The sequence below is a fragment of the Lycium ferocissimum genome, chromosome 6 (genome assembly GCF_029784015.1).
Source record: "Lycium ferocissimum isolate CSIRO_LF1 chromosome 6, AGI_CSIRO_Lferr_CH_V1, whole genome shotgun sequence".
In the NCBI taxonomy this organism is placed as follows: domain Eukaryota; kingdom Viridiplantae; phylum Streptophyta; class Magnoliopsida; order Solanales; family Solanaceae; genus Lycium; species Lycium ferocissimum.
The window spans coordinates 7,478,620-7,490,397 of NC_081347.1; the positions used below are offsets into that span (position 1 = coordinate 7,478,620).

Sequence of the window (11,778 nt, forward strand, 5' to 3'; positions counted from 1 at the left end):
TTGCCTAAAATAAAATGAAGAAAACAGAGGGAAATAACTTTGTAGAGCCAAAATTTCCCTCAAAAATGGTTTTTTTCTTATTTACCTTTTACGCTAGACTATTTTTTCCCCCGCTTATTGAGTACTTTTGAGCTACAAGGAGTTCTTAGTTTCATTCAAAAGGTGAAGAAGGTATGGTTTTTCAATCCAAAGGAGGTTACATTATCTTTTCCATTTATGAAGTGAAGAAGTTATTGTTTTCCAACACTTTAAAAGCTATGGGGATAAAACTGAAATTTACTCAAATATTGTGATTGTATGAGTGTGGTGGAAAGCCCGTGTGGTAAATTGATAGGAATCCATGAAACTCATCTTAGCTAATAAAAACATGATTTTGTTACTATATGAACCGAATGGTTTTGAAGTAAGGATACGAGCACAGTAGGAGGTTAAGATTTGATAATGGCTGTTAGATAAGGGTTTGAAATAATTTTGACTCAAACCCTGCTTACGCATGATAAAATTTATTAAATATGTATAGAAATTAAATTCATAACTCAATTACCAGCACTTCTGGTCGTTTTCCTAGAATTCAGAACCCATTAATGTCAAATCCTGAATCCATTTCCGGTAGTGATGGCTAGCGATGGTGTCTTGTACACGGCTAGATTTTCACACACACAAAAGCAGATGATTTTGATGTCTCCATCTTAAAACAACTTGATAAGCTTTTCATTTTCACAAGGAACTTAATGTAGCACAGATATTTGTTGTCTTCTTTTAGTAAAAATCAAATATGTAGTTGAAAGGCAAAAAGTAAAGATACAAATGTTTTTACTCATGTAATGAAAAATAAGCTAAAGTCAGCAGCAATGGCAAATGCATTTTGAAACCAGAAACTGGCAAGCTAATAAATTTGTATAAGAATAAAAAGTTGTAACACGATCTCCAGGGACAAAAAGTAGGTGTCTTAATCAAACATAAACAAGTACTCCACTAAATAAGTAATTTTGGAGAGATCAAACTTTCTGTAAAAATGAATCCCTGTTGAAAGGAAGGAGATCTAGGCCACAATTCAAATGGTCCCTTGGATGTCCAAAAACCACAATTTTCATACTCATCATGGAAAAGTAGTAGCACTTCACCATCCGCAAACATATATTTCGGTATGACTTTATGAAGATGGGTCTCTTGTATGGTAAATAATCCAGTCCAAGATTTCTTGACACCATAATTTTTCATTACCCATAGCTTAAAAGTGCCTTCCATTCTATAAGTACAATAAGCACAGAGCAATCCACCCAATACAGAAAACCCACTTTCTACAGAAGCAATCTTGAAAATATTATGAATTCGCTCAGACAATAGTATCTCCCCGTACACCTCATTTGAAATACTAAATGAAACTACAGAATAATTAGATAACGTACTCACAACGATCCAATGAAATGCCCCATGTAAAAATGCCAAAGAGTCCATGCCAGACAACTTACTGTAATGGCCAGGAGGAAGTTTACCCATTTTTCTCCAGGAACCACTCTTTAGCGCAAGGATCTCACCGGGTTCTCTAGGACCATGGTCCACGACTGTAATCCGAACAATCTTATAGTCATCGCTAGTTGAGTCATATCCCAATCCGTATTTAAAAGAAGTTCCTTGAAATTTTGGATTAGGAAGTACTATTGATTCTCCTTTGGATGGATTCCACAACGAATGTTCACCACGAAACAAAAGAAGAGACAAGCCATCGCAACAACATAATATTACGTAATGATGCGGTCTATGATTTGAAGGGCAGCCAAGTTTTGTACATCCTCAACCGATTGAACCGATGATAAAGAAGAATAATAGTACAAAACTGAATTATCCTTGGGGCATTGTCGGCCAATAAGAAGTTTTTGAGAGTTCTGGTTATTCTTAGCATGAGTAAAATGCTTCGTCTTAAAGTCTGGTGCAATGATTAATGTCTTCCAAAGTTTCAAAGCACATTTAAATCGAAGAAGAGACCGCACAGGTAACATGCTGACGATGTTCATAATTATTTCCTCTGGTATGTGAATTTCCATGGCCTAGATAGGACAGAGCAAGTGCTTTAGTAATTCACTATATCTATATATGCATATGAAAACCAAGTATGAATTAAAGAAGAAAGCTCAAGCAATTAGAGAAGAAAACAGTTTCCGCGTGCAACTTCTGTAGCAAAATCAGACCAGGGAAAACAACCAGGAGACACCGAGTCACTTTCACTGCTAAAAACACACTACTAAAAAAAATTCTATTTTCCCACTAAAAAATGTTCAGTGGCTATTTCCCACTGAAAGTTGTTCAGTGGCCATTTTTCACTGAAAAATGTTCAGTGGCTATTTCTCATTGAATGTCGGCGGAGAAAACTTAAATAGTAGTATTTTCACACGGAAAAAGTATGAAGTTTCCCTGCGCGCGTTTCAATAAGAACAATGTTTCCACTACGCGTTTTGATGAGTTGGTTCGGGGGGAATGAGGTGGGAAAATCATATTTTATAGTACAACATACGGTGGGAAAAACATCTTTTTCTAGTAATAGTGACAGGAATATTAGCGACGGATAAATTATGTAGCTAAATAGAAAAATCTATCGTTAATTCTATTTAGCGATGAATTAGTGACAGAATGGGAACATTGCATGCCTACAGTACTAAAAAATAGGGTAATGATGATTTATTAAAGCATATTCACATTTGAGAACATTATGCAACTTATCAGGGAATAATATTCTAACAAATAATCTACTGTCACATTTCATTATAACTAATTAAATCAGCAAATGATGAAAAATAATGCTCCTAATTGATATATACAATTATACGTACTGTCAATTCTTCACGTGATGCAATATCAGCAACTTTTCTGGCAGGTGCTGCAGGATTTAAAGAAGCATTATCCTTGACTTTACATTAATTCATCACATAAACAGAAAGTCACAGAATTAAAATTAATTTGAGCAAGAAATAAATAACTAATGCTGAAGATATTTGCAATGCCAAACCTAATACAAATGAGTTTAATAGTCCTTTTGGCCAAGCTCTTAGGAAGACAAAAGTGCTTATTTAGAGAGTTTGTTTGCCATGTTTTTAGAAGGGAAAAAAAATTGTTTTTGATTAATTAGTAGCAGCTTGTTTTTCAGAAGCTGAAAAAAGCAGTTTTTTCCCAGAAGCACTTTTGGAACCTTGATCAAACACAAAATTACTGCTCTAATATCGGTAAAAGCGTTTTTCGAATTGATTTACCAAACACAAAATGCTACTCTCCAAAAATACTTTTTCGAAAAACAATTCTAACAGTAAGCACTTTTCAAAATAAGCAGATTTTGAAAGTTTGGCCAAACATATTATAAATTTTATACACTATCGGTGCAGATAATTATTTATCCTGTCAGGTCATGATCCAAGGGGTATGTACAAAGTAAGCCTCCTTAAAATGTGAGATTTGAAATCTTGAAAACAAAATATGTTACTTAATCTAACAGGGTAAAGACGACCTAATGATGTAAAAATGATTTACACTAACGGTGTATATAATTGAAAATCAATAAAAGAATTAAGTGTCTACAAACCATAATTAGCAAGGATTTTCAGAAGCATCCAAGATTTGGAGAAGAATCTTGCAGAAGCACTGTCCAGGTCTTTTTTACATTCATCACATAAACAGGGAGGCACATCATTAATATTAGTTCCAGGAGGAAATAGAGCATCGCTGGTAGTGAGAGCTATTGCTATAGCTCCTTGCAATGCCAAACCTTATAAAAAACACAAAGTATATACAATTAGATCTCTCTGTAACAATCATCCTCTATAACAATTAAGTTTTCTTTGAAATTGACTTTCATGTTATGTTATATTACATGCTCTCTATAATAATATTTTGCCATAACAGTCAAAAATATCTAGACAAACGAGACCGTTATAGAGAAATTCGACTGTAAAGACCATAATAAGCAAGCTAAGGTACCTTGATTGTCACTACAAAATATCTGAAATTAACTACGAGTTTCATCGCTAATCTGCCTTAAATAGCTCGTAGCGAACATAAGTTTTGATAATCTGTCGCTACTTCATCCCTAAATAGGATTAACGGATTTTTTAGCGGACAATTAATCTGTAGAGAAGCACAAGTTGTGAAATTGAACAACAACATGTGAAGGGGACTTTCAATCATCTCAACATCAATATACCAAATATGCTCCAAAATACAGCTCAGGCAAAAAAATAAAGAAATAATCAGACCTGGATGGGAGAAAACCGTCATTTCTTGTTGAGACAAATTTAATCACATATCCGTTTTACATAATATGCTCAAAATGCAAAATAAATTTAGGATATATTATCTTGGGGAAGTTACATATTTGGCCGCTCAGCCAAATCTATGTAGTTATACTACAGTATCTTTTCCCGACTTTGATCTCTAGAGGCATTGGCATAGCCTCCCTCTACTCTTTGTATTTTTCTACTTCTTAATTTTTAGAAAAAAAAACTTTATTTAGTGAAAAAGAATAACACAACCAAGAGAATGAAAGTATAAAAATTTATAATTTGTTAAATATCTTTTTCAAACATGAAAACATTAATGTTGTTAAAAATGAAGCAACAATACTCAAGGCTCGAATCCAATACATACCCCATAAATCATTATTGCGGCATTGATCTCCTCTAAAATGCACATTGTTGTCTTCATAAGTTACTGGATAATGTTAGATTAAATAAAAGAATATATACGTAAAGGAATCATTAGTCATGTTGTATATATCCAAGCCAAATACATTATATTTTTCATGAAGCACGACCACATAATTATATTTAACTATGCCAAAAAAGAATTCGAGATATATAGAAGATTAAAAGAATGTAAAGAAGACAAAACTGAATGATAGAAAAAAGTACAGTTCAATATTAATGCTAACCTGCAATGTCTCTAAATGACTAGAACCTGACTGTATGATTTCAATATTGGGAGTCCACGTTAGTGCAAGAAAGGTAGAGGCCAAACTTTTTTTTTTTTTGGGGGGGGAGGGGGGGGAGGGGGTGGGGTCATATTTGGTTTTAGGTATCCACATTAGGACTCGATCAAACCTTGATTATATTGTCGGGAAGTCTCCTCACTTGGGGTAAACCACTCCCTAATAAAGGCGCCTCATACTCGAAGTTGGCTCGAATCCGAAAACTTTGATTGAAATTTTGTGCATTATGAGTGGATAAAATGTGTTACGCCATCAAGTAAATTAAATGATTACCACCATAACTTATATAACAAAAGTTCAACCATCAAGTAGAATACTAACTGTACTCTAACCAAATTAGTTAGTCTTTCCTTTTATAACGCTAAACAAAGTCTAACTTTTCCATGTTTTTCTCTCAACAAAATCATTAGAATTACCGAAGTAATTTTTCAATGCCTCAAAAATTGTTAAACTTGCTCTATCAGGTGTTTATTTTTTCTCTATGATTTTTCTGCAAACATTTATTTTTTCTCTATGGTTTTTCTGCAAACAATTTAAGTTTCCCCTTCTTTTTATTCAGAAGCATTCAGAGTTGCAGATATCACATTAAAATCTTAAAGTTAATTATATGCTAATCTGTAATAGCTGATCAATTTTGTTTGATGATATATAAAAGTTAATACACTGGCAATGTACAAGACTTTAACTCTTTTTATCTTTTACTTTCGATGAAGATAATTTTGCAAGAAGTTTCAGTTCTAGATAGAGCTATCAAAGGCGAAAAATGCAAAAAAATCCTAATGTTTGCTAGGATTATAAGTACAAAGTGCAAAACAAAAGGTGGGCTTTGATGAAGAAAGTCGTAAGCGGAAAAACAAAAAAATATATGTGCAGTCCAAGAATAATAATTATAAGCATGATAATAAATAGTATATGGACATAAAATGGAAAAAAGTAAGATAAAGTGAAGTATCATGCCTCTTCGAGTTTGCTCATTGGCAACGAGAAGTATGTGATCTAGAGCCTTGATGGTAACAGTGAAGCACCTGCTACTAAAGGACCAATGTAAAACACTCCGCATGTTTTGTGACCCTGCAAAGATTTCTTGTGTGTTGTGTTATTTTCTTGGTGATATGGTCAGTAGATGATTTAAGAAAATCTACAGCCCAGAAAAAAAAAAAAACTCATCAGCGTAGTGATTGGAATCACTAAACAGTGAAGAAAAATGGTAATTCAAACGCTTGTTTCAGGTGTTTCGTACGTACTCAAAGTATATAATTCTAGCAATCCTTTCTGTTCATTGCGCTCCTTCGTTCTAATGATCGCTTTGTATAGTATACTTCTTAGCATATTAAACATTTTTATTCCACTAGCTCCTTAACTTTAAGAAGGTATTTTCGTTTTAGAATTTAAAAAAAGAAACTACTATAAAACTTTAATTATCCAACCGTTCTTGAAATATGCAATAACTGTATTCCATTGTTCGGGGACTATGGTTTTGTTGCTCTTCGAACCCAATGGTTTAGAAGAAGAAAAGTTGGATATGAGGAGAATAGGAGTGTAGTATTTGAATAGCAAATATTAATTTAGTAGACTTACGGGGTTTTAGCAAATATTAATTTAGTAGACTTGCGGGGTTTTTTCTGTCACCTTCGTTGGAAATCCTCACGAGAAAGATGAACTCCCTTTAAACACAGCCTACTAATACCTCAAATTATTTTTTATGTGAAAACCCTCGCCCAAAAGACTTTTCTTAAACACCGATAATGATATTTATATAGGCTAACTCTAGGGTTTTACGTGGAATAATAATTAATGGGTTTATAGGTAATGTAACAGCCGTTATGAGTCGACCCAACGAAATAATATTCATTTTTTTTGTGCGGGTTGTCCTTCAAAGGCCTTTGGTCTTTACTTTTTCCCCCTCAAATTGGTGGTATTTAATTTTTGTCCTTCGCACTGAGCCATATATATCATTTTTTTTTTCTCGATTGATATACATGAGCATGAGCAAATATATATTGTAGTGATTGAAAAAAGTACTAGCAGTTGTCATTTAATTACCCACATCCATTTTGGGAAAGAGAGGCCTGAGCTTTAAATGCCTACTCAAAAACTTTATTAATGTCCTTTCGGCTATGGTGGGGTTGTCTTTAAAATAACTAGAACCAAACTCTTAAACTAACTGGAACACCACTCTTAAACTGCAGCTTGTCATTATAAATGAAGTTAGGAGCTATATGTTGTTTGAATGCTCCAAAAATAATGTTTGATATGTGTCAAATTCTTGAAAGGCCGTAATGTCGTGTCCGCATCGGATCCTCTAAAATGTAGTATTATAATTTTTTGAGGATCCGACACGTACGTAGCCATTAATATTTTTTGAAGAGTTCGAACTTGTATGTGTACATGTTTCATCATTCAAAAGCTATGTTGTTATACCTGTATTGGATCTTTCAAAAATACATAATTTTTGAAGAATCCGACATATAACTAATTAATATTTTTGAAGAATCCGAACATTATAACACTACGTCATCTCTAGTTTTCTTAAGTAGAAAGACTTTCCTTCCTTGCTGTTCTGAAAAATATTCCTATTTTTCCTTCTTGACATGGTGAAGTAATTGGTTCTATATCTATGTAGCAGTTGTAATCAAGTAATTGCACGGTTTGGCCTTCAAATGGGCTGATTTTTAATTTTTTTTTCCCTTCAAAATCGAACTTATGCTTAGAGGGACATAAGTTACGCATCATAATATTCACAAGTTATACCAGCGCCCTTAAAAAAAAATTATGCCCCGCTCAATGGCGGATTCAGGATTTTCACTCAGGGTATTCGGAAAAATAATTGAACCACTTGAGCTAGCCTTTTGCATTTGTTCAGGGTGTTCAAAAGTTAACATATGTACATGAACACAAAAAATTTATCATAAATATATACTGTAATTTTTTACCCAGGGTGTTCGGGTGAACACCCTAGGCAATGACTAGATCCGCCCCTGGCCCCGCTAGGTATAGTTCGAGTTTGAAGGACTACAATTAAAGACCAGCCCATTTGAAAGGCAAAAATTAAGGACCCGTTTGGCCATAAGAATTTTTCACTTTTTTCCGGATTTTTTTTTTTCACTTTATTTGAAAATCAGCGTTCGGCCATGAAAATTTCAAAATTTGAAAAACACTTAAAACCTTGTTTTCCCTTTCATTACATTCAAACAACAAAATATTCTTTGCAAAAACTATAACCAAACTCAACTCCATATTCAACTCCTACTTCAAGTCTCTCCAAATAAAGTAAAAAATATTTAGTTTTCACGGCATAACACCCTAAAGACCAGCACAAAATAGGAACAAAAGTGCAAAAATTACCCTAGCCCAAGTATGTTAAAAGCCCAACAAAGAAAGTATCCAGGCCCATAACTCGTTTACCGTTTGTTTGTGTTCCACAATAATCCCGTAATTTCTCTCTTTCTGCCCTTCATATAGTGTTGCTCTACTCCACTATTGTAACTAACGCATTCCCCAAGAGTCAAAAACCTCCAAAAACTTAACTATGGCGGACACCACAACAACAACAGCCTCCGATGATCAGCAAAACAAACCCACAAACCCAATTATGTCATTTATCTGTGGTGTTCTTCAGTTCTTCAAACCACCACCACCAAATAATAACAAGATAGAAGAAACCACTTCAGACCCCAAACCAACTGTTTCAGTTATAAAAGAGGAAAAACCTGATGTAGTGAAGTTTCCAAAACAAGATTTGGAAACTTCTTTGAAGCTTGAATCTGAAGGAACTGAAACCAATACTAACCCTGTCGTTTTGTGGCAGGTATTCTATTACTCCCTCTCTGTCCTAATTTATGTGACACAATTCCGATTTCGAGAACCGTGAATTCGTACATACAATTTAAGTTTTTTGAAAAATAATTTATATAAAAAAAAGTACTACAAGTCATGATAGTTAACAATTTATATTATTTAAAGGGCATAATCAGAGATGTTTTTGTTTGACTCTCGAGAAACGAAAAGTATCACATAAATGGGACAGAGGCAGTATTACTTAGCCGTTTCTCCATAGAATTTATTTTCCTTTTTTTTCCCTTTTTTTTTTGGTCCATAGAATTTATTTTCTCTTTTTTCCAATTTTTTTTCACAATTGATTGATTATTTGAATTGTGGAAGGTATTTATTTTCCTCTTTTCCAATTTCTTTTCTTCAAATCATCTCATAATAGGTTTCTATACAACTATTAAAAATTCAAATTCATTAAACCATTCATATAACTAAGTTTGAAGTAGTATATTGGTATTGGTGTGTATATGTTTAAATTAACATTTTAAAGTTTCGTGCGGAACTAATCGAATTATTTTTTTAAGTTCCCTCTGTTATTGAGGATTTTTTTTTTTGTTTTTTGGATGTTTGATTCTTTCTTGATGACTTGAAGTATATAGTTGACTTATTCAAGGTAGAGTATTATTATCCAGGAACAGGTGGTTAAGATGACTCCAGAGTTGCTATGTATAATTTGTGTATAGTTAAGGTCAACTATAGTCATAAAAAAGTACTATTTTTTTTTTTCCTTAAGACTATGCTTTCACTTCTCAGTGATGGAGAATTGAGTTAGACTCCTCTTAAACTAACATTTTGCATTTGATGATACTAGCACTGGTCCATGTAACTTTGTTTTCTGAGAGATTGTGAATTAGTGCTGAGGCGAAAGTACGAATTCCTACAGTCAGACCAATCTTCATGAAATTTCAGACCTATTGGGAAATAGTTACTGAGAAGGGGAGCCTTGGCGTAACGGGTAAAGTTGTCGCCATTGGACCAGGAGGTCACGGGTTCGAGTCGTGGAAACAGCCTCTTGCAGAAATGCAGGGTAAGGCTGTGTACAATAGACCCTTGTGGTCTTGCCCTTCCCCGGACCCCGCACATAGCGGGAGCTTAGTGCACCGGGCTGCCTTGGGAAATAATTACTGTATATTATGTTTACACTATTGAAAGCAGTTTGTATTCACAAACCTTAAGCACACCTTTTGAGAGGAGTTTACACTTTGTGGACCTCAAAAGAGAAAAGAACATCGTAATCACTGAGGTCCGTAAGTACCTCAACTGATTAACCAGTTATTTGTCATTAATTCTTCGAGAAAAAAGAGTGGTGCTGATATCATACATGGGATAAATAAGACAGAGTAGGAGCAGCAGCTAGGCTAGAATACGAATTAAAATAGTAGTGTCAGATACCATACGTGGGAGAACGAGTGGGACTACTGTGGAACCATCTATTATATGTTTCAGAACATAAATGAATTATTTTGCTGCACACAAGGGTGTGGCCTAGTGTTCAATGAAGTGGGACCTCAGGTTCAAATCCCAGCAGAGACAAAACACAAGGTGGTTTCTTTCCATTTGTTCTAGCCTTGGTGGACATAGTTACGTGGTACCTATTGCTGGTGGGAGGTGACATGTATCCCGTGGAACTAGTCGAGGTGCGCAAGCTGGCCCTGACACCGCAGTTATAAAAGAAAAAAATGAATTATGTTGCGGTGGTTATATATACCATCAAAATGAGAAAGGATGAAGTGAAAGCTTTGCACACAAGATCGATCTTGCTGTGGATATAACTTTGATGACCAAATTTCTAGATCTTTTTGTGTTTTCAGTTGGTGTAGTACTGTAGTTTCAAGCTATATTTGTGTATTTAGTGTAATGATGAGGAATTAAGTAGTTAATGGATTGTGTAACCAGAAAAAGGAAAAGGAGGAAGTTGTAAGTCGTCATGTGTTCGACGAGCAAAATGTGGTGCCCCTACATATCTCAAGATTTTGCTTCTTTTTTCGTATGCTTCTTATTCTATTGCCTGAATTTTCTGCACTCTTTCTGAAATCAGGTTTATGCTATCGGAGGGTTCTTTGTTTTAAGGTGGGCATGGTCTAGATGGAACGAGCGTCGCGGAAACAAGAAGCCTTCTGATGAAGAACCTCCTCCCGGTCAAGAGTAGAGAAAAAAAGAATGATATGTGTGGAGGCAGGTTTATGACTTTATGTGAGTTTTGTAAAGTGTTGAAGTCACAGTTCTGGTTTTACAATACTCTAAATGTAAAAACCCAAATCAAGCTACATCAGTTGGCTGGTCAACATTTTGTACAACCTGTGTTTCAGCCATTCTTGATAATTCTTCAATTGTTAAAGCAAGTGGATGTGTGCATGAGTTATTTTAAGCTCGTGTATTCATTCAACTTGGTAAGTCAGTATTTTTTATTAAAAGAAGGTGCTCTTGAGCACATGATATTGCAAAAGCTGAAGGTTAAATTCTTATCCTTGTTCATGGTAAGTTGCTCAGATTGCAGCTCGAGGAACAAAATTCGAATATCTTGAAGCCAATTTATTAATTGCCTTTAAATACATGAGATGGGTTGATGAACAAAAATGCATTTATGCTGCACTTGTGTGGATTCGATGATACAGCACTACAATCTCACTTTCCTCATAGTAGGTTTGATTTATGTTCAGCCGCGAGCAGAGCGATCTCCCAACAAAAGAAAAAGGATCTCAACTATGACCTTCGCCTTACACACGCTAAGTCAATCCTCTATAACAATATTTTATTATAATGGCCAAGTTTTTTTCGGAACTCATTTTCGTTATGTTATATGTTCTATATACTATGCCGTTATAATAGAGGTTTGGTTGTACAAGCTCAAAAGAACATTTGGAAACGAAGAGGACAGATTTTACCACGTGGTTCCTGCTCAAAGACAAAATTTCCAAACACAGAGATGTCAAAATTCCATGATTTATCTCCTGAACCACAGAATCAAGATGTGT

At 34.6% G+C, this 11,778-nt stretch overlaps 2 protein-coding genes across 2 annotated transcripts; one reads left to right on the plus strand and one right to left on the minus strand.

The window, feature by feature from the left end:
• Positions 1–975: 975 nt before the first annotated feature.
• Positions 976–1,500, minus strand: LOC132061058 (uncharacterized). Its single transcript, XM_059453935.1, has one exon. The coding sequence runs from the start codon at positions 1,498–1,500 to the stop codon at positions 976–978; it is 525 nt and encodes a 174-aa protein (XP_059309918.1).
• A 6,982-nt stretch (positions 1,501–8,482) lies between these two features.
• On the plus strand, positions 8,483–11,171 carry LOC132059143 (uncharacterized). The gene is made up of 2 exons (XM_059451661.1): positions 8,483–8,780; positions 10,842–11,171. The coding sequence occupies exons 1-2, from the start codon at positions 8,502–8,504 to the stop codon at positions 10,950–10,952; spliced, it is 390 nt and encodes a 129-aa protein (XP_059307644.1). The 5' UTR covers positions 8,483–8,501; the 3' UTR covers positions 10,953–11,171.
• Positions 11,172–11,778: the final 607 nt, after the last annotated feature.